Below are 22,970 nucleotides of genomic sequence, written 5' to 3' on the forward strand. Positions count from 1 at the left end.
TATAGGTTTCTTTCAAACAACAATATTTTTCCATGTGAAAGTAACTATTAGGATTGTTATCTTAAGGGGGTAGTCCACTCTGGAAATTTAAAAAAATCTTTTTTTTTTGGCTTAAAAAATACTTTGGAATGTCTACTTTGACATAGACTTGACCGCAAGTCCGCAAGTGACATCGTTCCAAAGTTATAGGCCGATTAGTGGACTCGTGTCCAGACGCTCCAAGCGCGCTCAGGTGAGCGCTCGGAGTACCCACCCGATACCGGCGGAACGGCGCGTCTTAGTAGTTCCAACTGCTGCCGCGTCGTTATCTCTAAACGATGTTTTCAAAATTGGTGGGCGCTGTATTTTAGAAACGGCTCATTCGATTTAAACGGCGATTGAATTTTCGTGTTAAGTACCTTTTTTTCTAGTCTTGTACGTAGCCGATTTTCAAAAGAATCAAAAATGGATCTTTGGTGCAAGCTTTTATCTCCAATTTAGGGTACAAAAACGGACTGTTTTTTTCAAAACGTCGCCAAATTTTTATTTTTCAACCAAATCAAAAACGGCTACGTACAAGACTGGGTCATCTATCAGAGAATAACCACAAAAAAATTCGTTATTCCAGCTCCAGTGGTGTGACCGCCAGACGTCCCGCCCCACGACGACTCAGACGGGAGGTCTCCTGGGGAACCTGGTGCAGCGGCTACAGGAGACATCCAATCGCGCCAAAAAAATCTCAATTAAAGAGGACATTTCAATTAATTATATGATTTCAGTAGTAGCTATACTGAAGATCCGAGAGATGTCGCCCCTTCAGTGGTAGGAAAATCATTTTTGCAGTATGGAGAATTTCAGAAAATCCACGATTTGTGACAAAATATGCTTTCACAGAAGGAAAAAAATAAACGAGTGTTTACCTTATCACTATATTTGTTTATTTGTTTATTTGTTATGGTTGCATCAACAGACTAGAAATAGTCCCAATGATGTGTTGTAAAAAAGTACAGATTATACAGACGACATACATATACTACAGTTACTACAGTTACAAACGAAAATAACTTGGAAAGCATTGTCAAGTTACTAAAAATTTATAAGTCTTAAATTTTACACTTAGCTGTTGGGTATCAAGCGCCTTCGGTCAGCAAAAAAGGCAGAGAATCTTCGGCGAAGCATATTCCGTGTCAAGTGGAAATCGAACATCGACGCTACTCGGTTGAACACTAGCTGCAAGCCGTAAATAGCGCTCCCTATGCTATAATTAGTTCGAAGAAGTGGAAGTCTCAGCATAAGACTGTTGCGTAGTGATCGAGGTTGAACATTAATGTTCACTTGTTGCAGAATTGCTTCGCAGTCGATTCTTCCTTGCAGAGTATCGGCGACGGTTAAGGCCCTGAAAACATCTCTTCGGATACGTAAGGGCTCGATATTGATCAATTGGCAGCGATTCTCGTAGCTTGGAAGACGAAGTGGGTATCTCCAAGGCAGCTTACGGAGCGCGAAGCGAAGAAAACGTCGTTGAACAGATTCAATTCGCTCGGCCCCATTATTGTAGTTCGGGCTCCAGACAGCAGAGCAGTATTCCAACGTAGATCGTACGAGAGAGCAATAGAGCGATTTCAAGCAGTAAATGTCCGTGAAGTTCTTAGTAATCTTGAAGACAAAGCCAAGCGTTCTGGACGCTTTGTCGACGACATACGATATATGGTGTGAGTATGTCAGCTTTGAGTCTAGAAAAACGCCTAAGTCTTTCACGCAGTGCACCCGTTCGATAGTCGTGCCTAGTAGTTTGTAGTTGAAAATAATCGGTTGTTTCTTGCGTGAGAAAGTAATAACTGTACACTTAGCTGGGTTGACCACCAGTCGGTTTAGACTACACCAGTCAGCAAAGATGTCAATCTGATTTTGGAGAGAACGGCAGTCGGCGAGTGAGCGGATGCGCAGAAAAACTTTCAGATCGTCTGCAAATGATAATCGTGGCTCTGTGATAACATGGTGAACGTCGTCGAAGTAGAGGAGAAATACCAATGGTCCCAGATGGCTGCCCTGAGGTAATATACTCGTGCAATTTTTGTGCATCTAAAACTGCCCACAAAGACGATAATGAATAAAAACTGAAAATGTTCATGCATTTCCAAATGGTTTCCTACCATTGTCATACATTCGAAAGTGACTGGCCCTCTGGATGTGGATGATGTCAAAAACAACAAAACATGATTAATTGGCGTCTTGCAGTGAAACTTTTCCAAGCTTTCGCCTCCTACATTTCGAAGTGAGAACTACTAGAAGGAGGATAGTTTCCAAATTTTCCAAGTAAAACAGACGATTTTTGGGGCAAATCGGTCCATAAAGAAAAACTAATAATTTCCCGTGGAAACTTTTGCTTGAATCGTGTAAGAAAACGTGTTTGAAAACTAATTGTTATTATTTCGGTATGGATCGGAGATGTTTTCATGGAAAATTATGCATAACAAGTTTGCACCCACAGCGAGAGGTTACCTCCTGCGCAGCTGCATTTTTCGGAAAATTGTGAATATGTGCGATTTCCACTAAGATGAGAGTGGAAATTAAGTGAATTTACTTAGGAAAGGTTGTATCATGCTGGTGGTAATGGAGAATTGGTTGTATAGGACGCCAATATTCAATAAATGTTCATTTTGGCCTTTTCTAAGCAAACATATTGATACTCACAATTTTCGACGGAAAACGCAACGGAACTTGCTTTACTCAACACGCACCATACTATAAAATGGTGCTAGATGGTTTTCAAAGTGATAACAAGATGACAAATCATCTTTATTTTGAGTAATTGAGCAATTTATTTCTGTTTATACATCATATTTACGATGCAGCATTGATGGAGCCGCGAAATGAAATGAATATATCTTATGAAAGTTCAACTGGAAAAGTCAAAAATGCACATCAGTCTGATCGTAATAACGTTTTCTTCTTCAATTCGAATGTTATATTGGAAGGATTTTACACAGGCTTCATGAAAATTATGATTTAACGCTAATTTTCCCGAATTTTATATGCAGTCTGTCAACATTATCATCATCATGCAGTGGCGACATCTGCGTTGAGCTTTTACGGCAATCTTCCAATTGGAAGATTGCCGTACACGCTAAGATCAGATAACCCAAATGTAGGTTTACTTTACCCAAATTAGGCGTAAACTGCACAAACTCAGATATAGGTAAATTTTTTAACCCAAATATGGGTAAATTTAAGTCAAATTTGCATAAAAATAAATCATTTATGGTTCATAAGAACCCATATTTGGGTTAAAAAAAATTACCCATATGTGAGTTTGTGCAATTTACGGCCAATCTGTTTGTACCGTCTAGGTAAACTGATCTTAGCGTGTAAAAGCTCAACGCAGATGTCGCCACTGCATGATGATGATAATGTTGACAGACTGCATATAAAATTCGTGAAAATTAGCGTTAAATCATAATTTTCATCAAGCCTGTGTAAAATTCTTCCAATATAACATTCGAATTGCAGAAGAAAACGTTTTTACGATCAGACTGATGTGCAACTTTGACTTTTCCAGTTGAACTTTCATAAGATATATTCATTTCATTTCGCGGCTCTAACAATGCTGCATCGTAAATATGATGTAAACAGAAGTAAATTGCTCAATTACTCAAAATAGAGATGATTTGTCATCTTGCTATCACTTTGAAGACCATCTAGCACCATTTTATAGTATGGTGCGTGTTGAGTAAAGCAAGTTCCGTTGCGTTTTCCGTCGAAAATTGTGAGCATCAATATGTTTGCTAACAAAAGGCCAAAATGAACATTTATTGAATATTGGCGTCCTATACAACCAATCTCCATTACCATCAGCATGATACAATCTTTCCTAAGTAAATTCACTTAATTTCCACTTTCATCCTAGTGGAAATCGCACATATTCACCATTTTCCGAAAAATGCCGCTGCGCAGGAGGTAACCTCTCCCTGTGGGTGCAAACTTGTTATGCATAATTTTCCATGAAAACATCTCCGATCCATACCGAAATAATAACAGTTAGTTTGCAAACACATTTTCTTACACGATTCAAGCAAAAGTTTCCACGGGAAATTATTAGTTTTTCTTTATGTACCGGTTTGCCCCAAAAATCGTCTGTTTTACTTGAAGAATTTGTAAACTATCCTCCTTCTAGTAGTTCTCACTTCGAAATGTAGGTGGCGAAAGCATGGAAAAGTTTCACTGCAAGACGCCAATTGACAAAACCATGCATTCCTTTTTTTGAATTGATCGTTATTTACCATAAAAAAAAATCGTGAAAATGACCTATTTTTCATGCCGCCAGAGTGGACTACCCCCTTAACTTAACGAATTTGTTCTCCGTGAATGGTTATTAATTTACAAGATATGAAAGATACAAAACCCCAGACAAAACCTAATAAAAACTTTGGTATAGATGACGTTTGTTTAATTTTTTCTCTTGATTTGATTTCAATGGTGAGGCTACTTTGATTAGTTTTCAGCAACTATGAGTAGCTGTTACTCAAATTTACTCTCTGCCGAAATATTTTCTTTGTCTTGCCCCTTGGGTAGATTATACAAATTTTTGAATAGTTAAAAAAAGCGTGCACGGTAACCAGCGTAAACACATAAATGAGTAAAAAATACACATTTTTTATATTTATATGCAGCTGTCAAAAAATGTGTAAATTTGGAGATCCTAAAATGTGTAAAAAAAATACACATTTTAAGAATGTAGTACCAGTCAAAAAATGTGTATTTTTATACTCATTAATGGGTAAAAAAACTTCAAACTTTGCTGCATCCTGCTTTGTTGCCGCAAGCCATTTGCTAAATTTCAGTGAAGAACAACAGGAAAATTGGCAAATCAAAGTTAGCACTCGTGGAGAATAGAAGAACTATGAAAGTGATGATGGTTTCAAAATTTTCCACTGGGAGGTATACGAGTGCAATGTTAAAATGCTTTTATTTTGCAAATGGAGCATTTTATTTAAATCTGGTTGCTGCTACAGGTGTAGAAAAGCTGAAATCTATGTATACACCTAAAAATCTGAAAAGAAATTATTATTTTTATATTATATGTCTATTGAGTAGTCCTCCAGTTTTCTACTAACGTAGCACTAACCAGATTTAAATAAAATGCTCCATTTTCAAAATAAAAGCATTTTAAGATTGCACTCGTATACCTCTCCGTGGAAAATTTTGAAACCATCATCACTTTCATAGTTCTTCTATTCTCCACGAGTGCCAACTTTGATTTGCCAATTGAGGAACTACGGTCCAAACTGGACAGTGCGCAACGACGGACATGCTAGAGGGTAGGTGATGTATACTTTTTTCATAGCTTTTAGTTTTAGTTTAGTTTATATACTTCATAAACTGATTTTTGTTTTTCTTCCCTTGATTTGTTTCCCGTGCTGAGCACCAATGCTCCCATACCTGGACCCTACCTATCGACCTATCAACTCATGAACCGGAGAACAATGGCTTATTCACTTCCCTTCCAAAGGAAGGCGTGATCCTCGGCGCGATCAGAGATGTTATGCCTCAGAACATCCCGGCAGTGTCGACTGGGATTGAGAAGAAATCACGAGGAAATCACGCTTACCACTACACCTCCGGTGCCGCTACTTATTTTTGTTGATTGCATTTCTTTTTTTTAATAAAATATATACAATAATCGAGCTATCTTTGTTGAAGATGCTAATTTCAAATAACAGACTGTAGTGGTAATTTTTATACGATAGATGGAGTAGATGAAAGCATAGAGTTGATAGTTCCGTTAGAGTACGGCAGTGTGAAGATTGTATATAGATATTAGACAAGCGAGCTAGGACAACTTTTAAGGAAGGTACAAATCGGTGTTTTCATCTCTACCAAACTCCCCCTTTGGAGAGGGATGGTGAGGGGTGTCCCCCCCCCCCGCCACCACCACTGGCATCTTTATTTTACCATTGACACAAATAAGAAAATTCCGAAGTTAATAAAACAACCATGCGCACCCATTATATTTAAGTTCTAGAAATGATCACTTTTGACACATATTGCAGTTTACACATTTTATGAGTAGGCCCCTTTTTTCACGAAATGTGTGAAATTTTAGTGTTTACGCTGGTTACCGTGCAAGCTAAGTAACGATTTTTATCGGTAAAAATTACCGATAAATTTTTACCGATAATTTTAGGTAATCGTAGCTAAGAGTGTGTGTAGTCTTGATTGGGTACACGGCGAATGAGAATAACCCAAATTTGAGTTTAGTTCACTCATAATCGCCAAAAGTGCAGGAACTCAACGATGAGTAAAATTTGTCTCATGGTTTCCTGTAGAAAACCTCGTAGAAAACCTAAAAAATCTGCCGGAGAATGAGGAAATTGACGAAAATTTTGCTCAGTCTCGGAGTAATATCAATAAACTGAGTGAATCTAATCTTTACTTTTCTCAAATTCGGGAATTTTTCCCTGGAAAACCTGGGAAAACATGAGGCAAATTAATCCATCGCTGAGTTCCTGCACTTTTGGCGATTATGAGTGAACTAAACTCAAATTTGGGTTGTTCTCATTCGCCGTGTAGCGATTTGTTTACGTCTTGCCGGTCTTGCCAGAAAAAAACAATTTTAGCTTGTTTCCAAATTATTCATAAATTTTGGTATCTTATCTGTTCAGTTCACAAAAAATGGATTAAAATGGCAGCAAAAGCAGTTTCTTTACTCAGTAGTACGCTCCAAGCTCGAAACTTTTTTCAACTTCGAGGTAAGCAGGCTCAGTTGGGTTTTGTTTTTCCTAAACTGTTTGACTTCTTTTGTTTATAGGCAGAGGCCAAAGCGAGTAGTTGCTACCGTTAAAAGGAAGTATACGAAACGATCATCCTTGGAGAAGCCCAAGCCAGATGAGAAGAAGGTAGAGCAGATGAAGAGATATGTTCGGAGTCATTCGATGCAGTTCGAACGGTGTTCATATAAATTATAATTCTAATAAAACCGTCACTTACTTGATGCGTCACGGTTCATTTAAGCTAGTAGCGCCGAACGGATCCCCTTCCTTGGAACCAAGGACGCCTTGCATGTTTGTTCTTTAAAATTGAACCGTGACCCAATGAAGGATTTGTGATCATCACTACCCGCAACAAATTCAACCAACAACTCTGCGAAAAAGTCATCTTTCATTTCAATCTACCTCCGCTCCCACTGGTTCGGTGTGCTCGGCCAACAGAGCCCCCCCACTGGCCTTCACTTGGGCCCACTCGGTTGGATGTTTATTCTTCATGTGACCGTACAGATTGCCATTGTAGTTCGAAGTGTAGTCACACACGGTGCACGAGTACAATCGTTGACCCATGTGCGCGGCCCGGTGCTCCTTCAGGTGCTTCGGCAGCTTGAACTTTTTGCCGCAAATTTCACACTCCAGGTTCCGTTCTGTGTGCACCTTGTGCTTGTGGGTCGCTAAGGCACGATTGTTCGGATAAACCTGGTGGCAAATGGCACACGTTACCTGCAGGTTTTCGCCACTATGGGCAATCCGAGTGTGAATTCTGAGATAGTGCTTGCTGTTGACCCATTTATCACACACCGTACACTGGATTCGATCGATATCCTTGATGCCCAGGTGCTGCATATTGATGTGCCTCTCGAGGGTTTGCTTCTGGTGGTATGAGCGGCCACACGTATCACATATATGAACCGGGACACTTTTCCGTGGCCCCTCACTGTGCATTTTTTGCATGTGAATCTTCAGCGAATAGGCGTTGGCCATCGTTCGCTCACATACGGTGCACTTTACCTGAACATGTGTTTTGAGATGGGCCGTCAGCAGTGACTCCCTGGGGAACTTCTTGCCACATTTGTTACACTGGTAGCGATGCTCCTCCGGATTGGCATGGGCTTTTGCAATGTGCACTTCCAAGTAATACTTTGAGGTATAGTTCTTTTTGCACAATTCGCAGTAAAAATGTTTCGGGTCGAGATGTGCGTTTATGTGTTGAACCAGAAGGCACTTCTTGAAATACTTCCGCTTGCAACACGTGACACTGGCATTTCTGCCGTGTTTCTTCCTACTATGCGCCTTGAGTTCGTCAAAAGTTTGCGATACAGTCGAACAAATGCTGCAAGGAATACCGTTGAAAAACTGTTCGATTTTCAAGTTGTCCTCCATCGACCTTTTGCCCTTCTCATCCTGATCTTCCCCTTTTTTAATGGCATCTAGTTCATCTAGGTCAGACTTTGTTGAATCATGCTCGTCATCATTAAAGGCATCGTCTCCATTCCGATCTTCAGCAGCCCGTTCCACTGGTTCACCCTCTGGTTCTTCTTTAACTTCCACCAGCAGCAGCATATCGGTATCCGACATGGAAAACGTCTTCAGCCGGATCTGGTTGGTCCGGACAGTCTCATGATAGGAATAGAACTCATCGATCTTGGCACTGCACTCGGAACAAACGACAGTGGAAAGCGAATCCTCCAGAGGCAGCTTGAAATGGAGTTGTTTTTTGAATTATTTACTTTGGGATTTTCAAGCGAATGTCTTCAAAAGTTACCTCAAATCTGAATACAACGTCCAATTTGGAGTGCATTGCTGAATCGGAGATGGAACCATACTGCTCCGAGGAAGGTGCCAAACATAGTCGGCAGGATTGCTTAACCGGATCCATTCACAGTTCTATAATTTACCTTGTAGAAATTAGTTTGAGGGAGTTACTAGTTGTATAGGACTTTAAATGGCCATCGAAGTTATTACTGAGCAAAAGGATTATTATGATCACAAGTCGCGGACGAGTTTCTGAACATTTATTTTGTGTTTACGCGACTGAGTGCCGTCACTCATACACGGAGAGAAAAGTTAGAGTCGGTGAATATAAATACACAGACAAACAGACATAACACATTGAATATTTCTCACTGAAAACATCGTCGCTAAAACATTACCACCATCTGTTGAGTACATTGTGATGGGTACACTGAAACAAATCGACATGTACCGTTTACTGGATCCATCTTATAACATAGCAATGTCAGCAGATTTATTCATTCTATGTGATGATTGATAGATTCCATTGTATTATCACTTTAAAACTATGACTGCGATATGGAATGATTTCTATCGTAATTTCACATACTTTGTACTTGATAATACTTTGCTTCGAACGTGGTTAGCGATAGGTAAAAAGTATATGAATATTGTCTGATTATATTTCATGGTGAAAAATTGTTGATATGTCATGTTGATATATGTGGGAACAGACATCTAGAAAGTAATGGAAAATCATGTAAGTTTGCATTATGAGATAATTCAGTACAATATACCTGTTTTCATGATGAATATTGCTCACTAAAAGATATATCTTATAAGATAATCATGTATATTTTATTGATGTTGCTTTTAACGATTTTTGACGTTTGTTGATATGTCGCGTGTAAACAGACATGTAGAAACTATTGGACTGTCATTTAACTTTACAGTATAGGAAAACATGTATATTTCATATCTCATTGGAATAGCTTTCTTTGATTTTTGAGGTTTAAAGATTGTAAACAGATTTATCCCAATCATTATATAGTCATATAGATTTGCCTTTTAAGAAATCCAACAGCAAACATTTGTTTTGGCATGTTTTTCTGGGATGAATATCGCTCAAAATAAAATACATCTTACATGATTGCTCTTCATAAATTATTGAAACAATTTTCAACGATGTTATCGTACACTCATTAAAATGATTAGTTGATATTGTTGATATTGTAAATATTGCTAACAACAATGATACTGTATTGAATAATCTTTGTTTGTTATTGTTTCATAAGATAAGGGGTTCCGGAAAAGATTGTATTGAGATTGAAAAAAAATGATTCTACTGCAATATTTACTTTGCTGTGATTCTAATTGTAAGCCTTCTACACAGCTAATTCAGATTCCAGCCCTAGTACTCGAACTTCATGAACCAGTTCCATCAACTCATATAATTTAGTCGTTGTTTTATTGCACACAGGCGCATTAAGAAAGATTTGAACAAACGACACCACCGAAACGGAACATAAACTTGTCAGTGCTATTTGTCTTCACTCTAGCAAAACGAGCATAAAGTTGCACTACATCCATGTCGGGAGATCTGTTCTTACTTCATGCTAATTGAACGAGCTCAATCTTGAAGTCAGCCGTGGCCCAGTGGAATCGAGCGCAGAAACCGAAAGCATCATACCTCAACAGTTCTTGATCGAATCCCAAATCAGCTACAATAAAAAAAAGACACAACTGTGAAAGCTCCCACTGCCTGATGTTTATTTTTCGATTTATTTTTAGAAATCGATTAAATATATGTGTCAAAAGAAGAAGTAAATTTCATGTTATTTTCACATAAACTTTACTTCGATTGATTTATGACACATATATATTATTGTTGTGAAACGTAAAGCTTATGCTTATGGGTTTCAAATCCATTTCAGTTAATTATTATAATTTGACTGATTTTCATTTATCATATGACGATCACATAAAAGTTACCAAATTATCAGCATTGTAAATGTATCAGATATTCATATAGAATTTACCTGACACATTTTCAATCATATCATTTTCAATGGATTATCTTATAGCGCAAATTTATTAGATTTCCACATAACAGGAATATGTCAAATTGGTTCAGTGTAGTACGCTGAACAGATGGCGGTAGTGTAAACGTCAAACTCAAGGGAAATGACTATGAGCGACACAGGTGGCGGTACTACCAACTACGATACTTTTAAATTGACCGTTAAATGCTTGTTCAATGAACAACTTGCGAGTGTTATGTATGTTGATAAATACGAGGATAAATACATATCTATATATTAGGGTGGTTCAAAATATAGATTTTACCGAGGGGCAATTCACTGCTCTCGAGAATGAATCGAAAATACGTTTATGAAAAAAATACACAAAAATTCATCATTGCTCGTCATTACTCAAAAAAATGCAAAAAAAATACAAAATTCGGAAAAAATACAAAAATATTCGACGAATAATAAAAATACACGATAATTCGTCATTTGGACGAAAAAATCGAAAATATGTACAATCAAAACGCTGAATTCGAACAAAATGCGTAAATTTATTATTTTTTATTTTAATCCGAGCTCGAATCACAGAACAATGCATTAATGAGTAGAATTTAGCCCATTTTTAAAAAAAGTGCCTTAAATCATTTATTAAATTAAAAAAAAAAACATTTTGAGTAGTTGTGAGCCACAAATAAGTAACGATTATTCATTAATGCGTAATGAGCGAGGTAAGGGGCTGTTCATAAACTACGTAGACAGTTTAGGGGGGGATTGCAATTATCCGCGGCCCATACAAATTTTTAAAAGTTTGTCTGGACAATTGTCTACGCAGGGTTATAAGAAGGGGGGCGAGGAAACCCAAAAAAACTGTCTACGTAGTTAATGAACATTTTTTTTAACCTTTCTTTGAGAGATTTTTAGCCATAGGCTAGTTCATCTCTTAAAGTTAATGAACAGTCCCTAATGAGTTAATGAGTTAAGCCTCTTTTCTTTTAAATGGGTGAAATTCTACTCATCAATGGGTATTTTAATGTTAGCGTTGTGTTGTGCATTTGTCAAACAAAACGTCAATATTGTGAGTTTGATCCGTTTGATCCTTGGTTCGAGTGGTAAATATAAACACTGAAATGACAGAATACACTTATAACTGATTTCCAATACATTAATGCATAAAAATACACTTTTATTTTTCTAATACTCAAAAAAATACATATATTCAAAAAAATACAAAAAAATACATTATTACACAAAATACACGTTTATTCGATAAAAAATACTTCAATACGTTCATCAATACGTTGGCCTGAATCGAAAATACACAAGTGAATCGCCCCTCGGATTTTACCCCAAGGATTCAATTCTATTGGCGTTGACGGTGACTCTAGCTCCTATGAGAAAATCCATAAGCAAACGTCAGACTGTACACAGCAAAAAAAAAATGTAATACCGATCAATGGAATTCAAGCTGATGTATGAAATAATGATGTAATAGCAAAAAGCAGATACAATATTACATCAATGGATGTAATTTTGTTCGCAAAATCGATTTACATCGTACAACGTTATATTACACAACCGATGGATTGACCTGGTTGCAGCAGTTTGGATGTAATATTCAACAACTTTTTTTTTCTGTGTACGTGAAACATGGTGGACTGTGTACACGAAACGAAAATCAATTATTGTATCCATGTGTTTCACTTATACATTTTTGCCAAAACATCAGCCTTATACATTCCATAAGACAAACCACATGGGTCCTATAAGAATGCATAAAAGGTATGTGTCACCGCTTCCCTAATAAAAAATAACCATACACGAACGATAACTCAAATCATTGAACTATTCCACAAATGGTTTGGATGATACCCAGAACACGTCGTTAAGCAAATTAACCATACAAATTTTATTAGGGTTATTCATTTCATTTGACACATGATCTTCATTAACTTTTTGCAAGGCGTCTGCTTATTAGTTGACTTATACATTTTATGAATAATGAGCAATAGAAATTTGCCAAAAGGTATAAGGAGATTTCTATCCGTGTACTATCCTTTCACTCCACCGAAAATTCCTATCAGAAACTGTCTATATTTACTGGAAGAGCAAATTTTTTGATCAAACCCGGGACGGGACTTGACAATCGAACTTTTCATTCTTCTTAATGTTTTTGAAGAATGCCCTTCGTGCGTGGTATTTGACGGAGTTGACTAAATCCCGACCAACCATTCGTGAAACTTCTTCAAAGTTCTTTATACAGAAATAAAGATTTATGTCAGCAATTCTTTACTTTAAATTTTCTATGATTTCGATGTACACATTTAAAAATCTTTATTGATCGATACTTACATTTAAGATTATTTCTTCATCGGTCATATGATAGTAATCTTTAAAGGTGCCATACTAAATTTCTTTTAATTTCGATATGTCACATGGACTTTAGTATTCTTTACAAATATTCATCAATAAATATTTAAATACTGATATCATCGTAACTTTGAACTTTGACAAAGAACAACAAAGTTTGCCATCGATACACATTTACACACTAAGATTTTTTTACAGTATACTGTAATTTTTTACCGAATATGGAACAGCTGAACATTCGGTAATCTGAACATTCGGTCATATGAGCTGTCAAAATTTGCTGAAACGCATTGCAAATTTAACTGAATGATTGGTAAAATGAACAAAAAAGCGTTCTGTCAGATTTTTACCGAAATTCAGTAAAAACTACCGATTGAATTGTAGCTGGTTTTTATCGATTTTCCTTTCTTTTCTTTTTCAAATTTGAGGTGAATAATAATATGGTTCATTTGAATTGTTTTTTTTTTACATTTATTAATCCATGATGATTTTAATCAGTTTTTAAACTTAATTAGTTTCAAAATTTCTTCATTGTTTCGATCAATTGATGCTTCTCATAAATTTCTCCCCCGTGGTAGTAAGGTTTCCTACGCCTTGAAAAATTGCAGAGAGAAACAAGAAAAATTGCTTGTCTTCTGGCTTGCAGCTTATATTGAAAGCAGCGAAGCACTCACATAGCACTGGGAAACAATACTTGGCATCTTTCTTGATGGATGCAGACCATCCATTCCACGCAATTCATCCCTCCGAAGTATTAAATTTCCTTTTAGGTATAAAAGTGGGACTTCACCGTTTGGCACCGTGTTGAAATCATTCTGAAGATCCATCTACAAAGTACAATGAAAAAAAAATGTTTTTTTATTTTTACTTGCGGAAAAGATCTCTTGCTCCTCCATCAAGAGCTCCAATTTGTTTTAATATGTCTTCCATTTTTTAACACTTACTATAACCACAAACGAAGTGACAGACGACTAACTGGCGAAGAAATCCATTTAAATAATGTGGTTCACTGTAATAGAATTTTCTTGGAAGCTTATGCCATCATCCACCAGATGGGTTAGTTTTTTTGTATTGATTTGAACAAAGTTGATTTTGTATACAATGATTCTTTGACAGTGTGCAAAGAGTGCGTATCATTTTCTCATTTTTTTAATGCATTTCAGTTTTGAGTAGAGTGAAAGAGATAGAACCAAAACATTCTAGTACATTTGGTGAAAATGCTAGTTCAATCCAGTAGTAGTGTTGCCATGTGGTTCAATCCAGTAGTAGTGGTGTTGCCATGTGGTACACTGAAAAATTGCAATAGCAGGTTAGACACCAAAGTTTTCGAGCCGCTCCGTCTGTCACTTCGTTTGTGCTATAACTGCGCACTTTAACTACGGAGAACTGCGCAATATTCAATTTTAAAATGGCGGAAAAATGTTGAGTTTGGCAGTATAGACAATTTACAAACCGTTCGGTACTTTGTACAGTCTGGTTTGTAAAAGACTTTTTTTTTACAGTACATTCGTCAATTTTTGACAGTATTGCGGGATTTCAGGCATTTACAGTTTCGATCAGTAATGTTTATATACAGTTTTCAGTAATTTTCTGCAAATTACAGAAATGCAGTTCCCGAAAAAAAATAACAACAAAAATACAATAAAAAACAATGTAACAATAAGACGAAAATTATTGTCTTAACAATGATTTATATTGTTACGTCTACAATAAATTTACCTTGATTTATGTTGTACAAAACAGTAAATTTCATGGTAAATGGAAAATTTACAATAAAAAAGGGGGGTTGTTAAGTATCTTAACAATGAAATTTTCGTGATTTCCCCATATAATTTTTTTTCAATAACATTATATATTATTGTTATTTTACTGTTGGTTGGCGAATTTATTGATTAAAAAAAATAACAGTGTACTTTAGAGTGTATGTGTTGGCTTGACAGATCTACTTTATCGACTTTAAAAATAAATCGAAAAAATAAAACATCGCCCCGGGGAGGGAAGGGGGTGGTAATGTCTGTTACGGGTGAGTCCTTTTTTTACTGGTTATGGATTGAGATTCGATCCGGAACTTGTGAGAAATGGAAGCCAACTCCCCTGCACTCAATCTCTCTAGGTCACGTCTCCTTGGTGGTTGAACGTCGTTGATAAGTTAATGCATTCAACTGGAGAGAATCGCCCATGAAAATATGCTTCCACCCGAGCTTCCACCTGAGAGTGATTTCCTGACATCTTCAAGTGGTGGATTTTTTTATTATTATTGTATGATTAGTGACTGCACGGAAAAGGTCTGCATTAAGCGGGATTTAGATGAGGCAGGAGAGTTGAGTTCAACCTCGAGTTCAACTCAAACCGATCTGGTCGTAGGCGTTCAATTGACTTGGCAACGAATAGAGCCAAACGAACTGTCAAAGCAAGAGCCATACGAGCAGCACCTATCTTGATTACATTGGCAGTGTTGCTGACCCTCTCATAGTCTGCATGCTTCAATCAGATTTATTTTTATTGTTCGTGAAGTAACCCACAATGAAAACACACCAATATTTAATGTAACAACATTTTTTATTGTAATAGAATTGTTCATTATTGTTCGTGATCGAATCATGTTAACAATAAAATAAATGAAAAATACAATAAAAATCATTGTAACAACATTTTATTATGTACATTCATTGTACAGCTAGGTAACAGTTTTGCCGTTTTCGGAAGGGTACAACATTATAACAATCATTTTTATTGTCGACAATAAATATTAATGTTAGAGCATTGTTTCCACTGAAAATTTCACTGTAATTTTTTTTTCGGGTTTTTTTTATTGCTGGAAAGTGGTAAAACATCAAATTTTACCAAACATTCGGTAAAAATGACATTTTACAGACCAAATTCAGCAAAAAAAAGTACCGAACAAAATTTAAGAATTTTGGTGTGTATAATCTCCTTGTTGTCGATTTGCAACGCTGGTTAAAGAGAGTTCGAGACACACCAGGTGACAGGTATCATCGGAAGAAGCAATCTGCCGGTAAATGAACGAGAAGACCGATGGCCGCGATGTAACAAATGTTTACTATTGTCGTTCTTCAAGTTTACGTCTATATATTTAATAACCCGTGATAGCATGCGTGGTGGGATTCTCGGCATTTGGAACCCAATGAGGAAAATTTACACCTTTTTTATCTCTATTACACCTACATGGCTGACTGGTTGATGGTTATGACAAATAAATATTGAATTCATGTATGAAAAGATTTACAGAAATTTCAATACACCGCATACTAGAGTGTGTTTGCCTGTCGTTGATAAGCTCATCAACAGCAGCCGTGGACCCGAGGATTAGCAACCAACAACGAAATCAGTACACCCCAGATGGCATGGGATTGAAACTAAAAATCATGCAGATAAAAAATGCGATCGCAAATAAAATCAGCAGTTGTGTATCGATATTTTGATTTTACAACAGAAATCGATATTTTGATCTGGCAACACAATCGATATTTTAACATTGGTAACGATTGGTAGCAATATTTTGAGAAAGATCTTTATAAACGATTCACGATTAGACTTTTAGCATCTTTACAATTATTCATGAAATGGTGACGATCGCTATCGATTTTTCTTATGAATGGCTTTGAAGATCGATGCATAGAAAATTAAAGAAAATTAACGAAATGTTTTGAGCCAAATGAACTGTCAAAATCTGAGCCAATCGAACATTCTCATTAGGTACTGCAGCGTGACGTCACAAATGAACTCAGTGTTAATCGACTGAACCTTTTTGACAGTTCAGTGGTACTGTTTACAGACACTTAGTCGTTTTTTCGAAAATAATATATTTTAAAATTTCCGAATTTTAACGAGGGGGACGACTCTATCTACGATGCAGAAAAGATTGTGTTTTGCTGTGGCTAGCTGCACGCACGCTGAGTAGATAGAAGGAAGGTTTATGTCGATTTTGAAGATTTCCTGCAAAAAGATGAAGCACGATGCAAGTAGATGCGAGAAATGAAAGATGATTTTTCGAAGATTGATTCGCTAGTGTGAGATTTTTTGAGCATCTAGAATTGAGATTTAGATGTGTCGCCCCCCTCGAATTTTAACTTGAAAATTATCGAGGAAATGCGTGGTGAAAGGATGTTGCTCGTGGACAATGCAAAAGTGTGGTTTACATCTCACTGCAATCTGAAAAAAATATCCAGAAAATCTACCCAAGAAAAAATCGACTAAGTCCACGTAAACAGTACCACTGAACTGTCATCGGATTGAGGTTAACCCCGACGGTGCAAAACCTAATTAGAATTTTTCCGATAATTTCTTATTCTTACTAGATTAAATTTGAGAGTATTAGGTTCTGCAGCGTGACGTCACGAATGAACTCAGTGTTAATCGGCTGAACCTTTTTGACAGTTCAGTGGTACTGTTTACAAGCACTTAGTCGTTTTTTCAAAAAAAAAATTCTAAAATTTCCGGATTTTAACTTGAAAATTGTCGAGGAACAGCGCATTGCAAGGATGTTGCTCGTGGACATTACAGAATAGTGTGGTTTACATCTCACTGCAGTCTGAAAAATTATCGAGAAAATCCACCCAAGAAAAAATCGACTAAGTCCACGTAAACAGTACCACTGATCTGTCATCAGATTGAGGTTAACCCCGACGGTGTAAAACCTCTCACGAACACTACACTAATAACATAATTTTACACACACAATTTTACTGTAGGGCTTTACTAGCGTACACTGTAACTGGCAAGTACCCATTAATGGGTTAAAAAGTGCCCAATTCGAAGTAAAGTAGGTAAACTCATAAAATGGGTAAAACGTCTTTACCCAATAATGGGTAAAGAGCTTGTACGTCAAATCATCGGGTACTTTTTACCCATTTTCAGAAATGAAGTTTTAGAAAATGGGTAAAATGTATACATTTTCGATGATTGAGCTATTTAGAAATTAATTTTAATTTGATTTTTCACATATTTCTTTGAAATGTCGGAAACATTAACATTAAAAACTTGTTTTTATTAATTTAGATAATAATTATTGCAATAATGCATAATGATTGCAGCTTCCAGCGAGGTTCATACATCAGCCACTTACATCCGCAGAGTCTTCTTGTGCTCCTAGAAAGATCATACCGCTTTACTACTTGGCATCCACTGTCCCTGCTGTGCAATGTGTTGCTTTTGCTTCCGAAGTTCCTTCTTGCCATCCATTCCTGCACGAAACGAAAAGCAATTATTTTATTCATATGATTTATTTATACATTTTTGCCAAAACATCAGCCTTATACCACAAACGAAGTTACAGACGACTTTCTCCGAAGAAATTAATTAAAATAATGTGGTTCTCTGTAATAGAATTCTAGTCCACCTTCCGCTCCTCACCGCCAGGTTCGCTAGTATTTTTGTTTTGAATTAATTCAAGTTGGTTTTGTGTGCAATGATCTGGCAACTCGCGTTCACGCTCGCATTGACGGGGTGCTGTTTTCTCACTCATCGAAGGAAATTTTGATTAGAGTGAGAAAGTAAGAAATAGTCAGTGCGGGAGCCGTGTGCGTTACTATAGGTGCGGCAGAAGGAATGTAGTTGACTCTTTCGTTCTTACGCATGATTCAACGTTACGTCACACTAGATTATGCATAAGAACGTTGTGATAATGAAAGAGCTGACTTGTTTCCTGCTGCCTCATCAATCACATTGGTCACAGCACTTGCGATTCTCCATCGGCTCGTCTCGCTGCGCGTATGTGTTTTGCGTTCCTTCCGATGAGAAAATATTAATTTCAGGAAAAAAATTTATAAAAAAAGTGATTACATATAAGATATTATTCGGTGAGTATTTAATAAATACTTTTATTATTACAATATTTATTTCCTGGGGATAAAAATAAAATTGTGTGGAGCAGAATGCAGAATAATTATTCTGAGAAATTCCAAAATGGCTTCTGAGAATCGAGATTTTTCTTTTTTGATAATATATATTATAGATAGGCTTCTGAGAATCGAGATTTTTCTTTTTTGATAATATATATTATAGATAATAATATTATCTATAATATATATTATCAAAAAAGAAAAATCTCGATTCTCAGAAGCCATTTTGGAATTTCTCAGAATAATTATTCTGCATTCTGCTCCACACAATTTTATTTTTAGTGCTAACATTTGAAAACGGCGCAAAAGCCATTTGTAAACAAATGGTTTGTGGGCCCTTTACTCGCTACCCGAAGAACGCCCACGCAAACCAACAGCATCGTCAGGAAGGGGAAAATTTCCCCTACCCGATGTTGCTGTTGTGTCGCGTGGGTGTACTTCAAGAAGTGAGTAAAGGGCCCACAAACCATTTGTTTACAAATGGCTTTTGTGCCGTTTTCAAATGTTAGCACTGATATATTATAGAGAAAAGTTGATCTGAGTAGCCACTTTCGAAAGCAATGTTTCAATTTCCAGAAATCCTGAGGGAGATTTGTGTTTTCTGAAGAAAAAAAACCTAGCATTGTTAAGCGAAGTGGCGTCCCTCCTCCTTGAGTTCCTTACTATCGCACTACAATAATTCCTCTATATTTTCTTTTAGAATTAACCACCGACACCACCATCATCTACGTGTTCCGGCCAGTGGGTCGATACCCGGTTCGCACATGCCATTGCAGAGTTATAAGGAAATTCTATCACTATGGCAGCGGAATCGGATCAAAACACGCATCCATCCGTTCCATCGCATGAACGTGAGTAAAACGGTATATATTGTAGACCAACAATTGAAAAGGTACTATCAACTTTTATAAACAAAACGTTGATTATTCTTTAACCTGAACGTTGGTGGGCGGGCCTAATTTTATGCTTCATAGTGGGGCGTTGGAGATGGTTGGTTTAGGTCCGGCATCGTTGGATTATGCCGTGGCAGAATAGCATGTGATGAGTATTACTGAGCTTCCCCTCTCTGATGAACCTTTGCATGCGAGAACCAAAGTTCTAGCCTGAAGTGATATTATCACACCTGTGACTCCTTTTTTAAGAGCTACGTCTTAGTTCGCTTACGTATAGGTACTGACGTTGGGTGCAATGCTGCATTATCAAACCATTTCATCGCGAGGAACGTATTGCCCTACTATCAAAGTAACATAGTGTGTAAATGTACGCATTTCGCTTGAAGTAGCTTTGATAATAACTGCTTTTCGTTTTACTTTGCTGTTATATGCTTCTGTAATATCAGGCATTCGCTTTAGAGCTGTATCCAGGCAAGTATTAGCAATATTTTTTTACGAGTGTTAAGTTCGTTCAAGGTGAAGAAATTTTTTTTTATAAATACAGTAATTCAAAACTTCTGACAATCCGTATTCACAAATCCCTTTGCTGTATAAGTCGTGCATGGCATCTACACTTTTATTCTCGACTGCGTGGAAAGATGGTAAATCATTAAATACGGTAAAGTCACTGATTCCTGTGTCACTCTGACGAGCTAATCCTACATCTTCTTCGTAATCGGCCTTGCGCCGTAAGCAGTCGGCATGCTCTTTGGTGTCGTGAATAAGTAGTTCCTTAGGACGGCGACAAAACCTACAATAGTACGTGGCATTGAAACCACCGGAAAATGATAACATGGATTGTACGCCAAGGTTATCACCCTGCACTAAGCATAAAACAAATCTTACCAGCAAAGGAGTGCCATTCAACATTAGCATCAAACCGTTTTCCTCAATTTTTTTGAATTCTACTATTAGAGCTTGCATCAACTTATTCATACCGACTTGCTTTATGTCTACTTTCTTTAGCATGGCTGCGACAAAAATATTGTGAAGCTTTGAACGAAACTCATCTGGGATTGTGGAAAAACTGTAGTAAACACCACATACTGAGTGCCTGGTATTATGTGAGCTTTGCGAATCATTCACCTCATACTCATCAGCATATAGCCAAATGGGAATTATAACATCATCTCTATATTTTTCTCGAATTTCCTTCCACATCGATCCATTTACGTAATTAATTATTGATGTTGATTGTTCTAACTTATTTGTATTACATATCGTTAGTTCCAATACACTCTCAGATTCAAAAAATAAACTTTAGTTGAAAAGCTATCGGCATTATTATTAGATAATTTTTACTGGTTTCATTTTCTTCTACATTTTCAATATCGAATTGTCTTGCAACAGGTTCTTCATTTTCAACTGTAATCATGTTTGGAAATTCGAATGCATTTATGTTTTGTAGGTACTTGAAAAGTTTTTGATCAGAGTTAATAGGCTTAAACATATTTTTCATTTTATCCAAAAATGTCTTAAAACTAAAATTCTTTTTTGGGTAATAATAATTCCACTGGGCGTTTTGTTGAGCCTGGTTGCTCGTATCTAACATTAGTATCTGCTTGCTTTTCTGATGAACGGTGAAGTCTAATATGCTTTTTGAAAGGATATAGCTTTGAAAAAATCTGATTACATGCTCCTACTTTGCACTTGTACCGATATTCAACCGGTTGACCACCTAGAACCGGTGCCTTCAAGTGCAACAAGTATTCTTCAACATTAGGAAATAAAGAAGAGCACGTCGTCACCATACAGCTAATCATGATGTGTCGTTTGATTTGAGATTGCATCTAAAAATGCCTGCATTCGGTAGATACTTGCATATGTTTCACCTTGCTTTATCCCGTATACAGTTCCGCTGATGAAATGCCACATCAACTTGGACACCCTAATAAAAAAATACCATAAACGAACGATAACCCAAATCATTGAACTATTCCACAAATGGTTTGGATGATACCCCGAACACGTCGTTAAGCTAATTAACCATAACATTTTTATTAGGGCACTTTGGAGTAGGGTAATCCAAGCACAGCAGTTAGTTTTACAAGTACGTCGATAGCTCTGCCAATAGATTGCACTTGGTAGTAAAAATCGTTGTAGTGTACAAAGATTCCATCAAAGGTCCCGTCCAATCCTTTCCCTAATACTACTATCTCGGAAACGATAGGCAACCCTAGTCTGCGTAAATCTTTTGTACATATGTGCCAGTATGTTCAAGGGACTCAACAAAAACTATGGTGTCTTCTTGAGCCACGCAAATGGTTGGTTTGTATCTGGGACTGGCAGGGATGGGAGTCAACACCGTATTGAGGCTTAGCAACAGCGCACATAGCATAACATCTGAAAGCACACACATAAATATAATGTTATGATATGTATCAGTGCTGTAAATTCTCAAAATCATTTGAACATTTTTGATGAAAATGAGAAAAGTAGCTATTCGCTATCAAAGGAGACCTCCTCCGAATGGGTGATATCAGTTGCTTAGCCATTTGACGAAGGCATGGATCAGTCTCATTTGAGAAACGCTATATATCATTCAATTGAGTGTAACCTACACAAAAACGGAGCTCTGGTCGACATATCTGCGAAAAAGCTATTTCAAGCCGACACCAACCTGACTTCTATCAAACCCCAACCCGATGTTGACCCGACATTGACCCGACATAAACCCAAAATTGACCCGACAACAACACGACATTGGGTCGACATCGACCTTAAATTAGCCTTACATTGATCCGACATCGGGTCGACTTGTCTGTTCGGGACCATTTTACTGTATTCCTTCCATACTCTACTGTCGTATATCAAATGATACTGAGTGACTCAATTGACAGTGACAATGAGCTTCGAATGAGAAAGGGGCTCTTCAAATTATGGTCATGTGAGAATTCGTTTACACAGAATTGATTGAATGGTTGTATTGGTTCATCTTCAATCGAATGATATGAAAATTTACAGCACTGATATGTATACGGATTACTATTTTATGGTTAATGAACTACCTTACCTTCATTGATATTACTGCTCGTTAAATATTTCAGCAAGCCTGCTGCTGTTGGATTCAATGCTCTCCTTGAAATGTAATCGATGATCCCAGGTCGCAAGGTTTCTAACTTGTGCAGTCCATTGCCATTGTCAGGATACATTTTTCGAAAATCAATATCGTTTTAGAGATAAATAATAATAAAAATTTAGTGTACTCTGGGCAAATACATTGTTGCATCGGGTCAATTAGTAGCCATTCGGTAGAATGAAATATGGTGGGTAAGTTGAATGCACATTATTTGGGTTCATTTCTTT

At 36.9% G+C, this 22,970-nt stretch overlaps 2 protein-coding genes across 2 annotated transcripts in view; both read right to left on the reverse strand.

Annotated features, from left to right (window-relative positions):
• The window catches only part of LOC135708448 (transcription factor grauzone-like), a 404,988-nt gene that overhangs the window by 276,374 nt on the left and 105,644 nt on the right, over nt 1–22,970 (reverse strand). The gene's annotated exons all lie outside the window — the stretch shown is intronic.
• Nucleotides 7,132–8,721, reverse strand: LOC135708621 (transcription factor grauzone-like). Its single transcript, XM_065230723.1, has 2 exons — nt 8,509–8,721; nt 7,132–8,441 (listed from the first exon to the last, which is right to left on the reverse strand). The coding sequence occupies exons 1-2, from the start codon at nt 8,620–8,622 to the stop codon at nt 7,143–7,145; spliced, it is 1,413 nt and encodes a 470-aa protein (XP_065086795.1). The 5' UTR covers nt 8,623–8,721; the 3' UTR covers nt 7,132–7,142.

This window comes from Ochlerotatus camptorhynchus, unplaced genomic scaffold (assembly GCF_037179485.1).
Source record: "Ochlerotatus camptorhynchus isolate MF236.1 unplaced genomic scaffold, CSIRO-AGI_Acam_v1.1 ptg000330l, whole genome shotgun sequence".
NCBI classification, from domain to species: Eukaryota; Metazoa; Arthropoda; class Insecta; order Diptera; family Culicidae; genus Ochlerotatus; species Ochlerotatus camptorhynchus.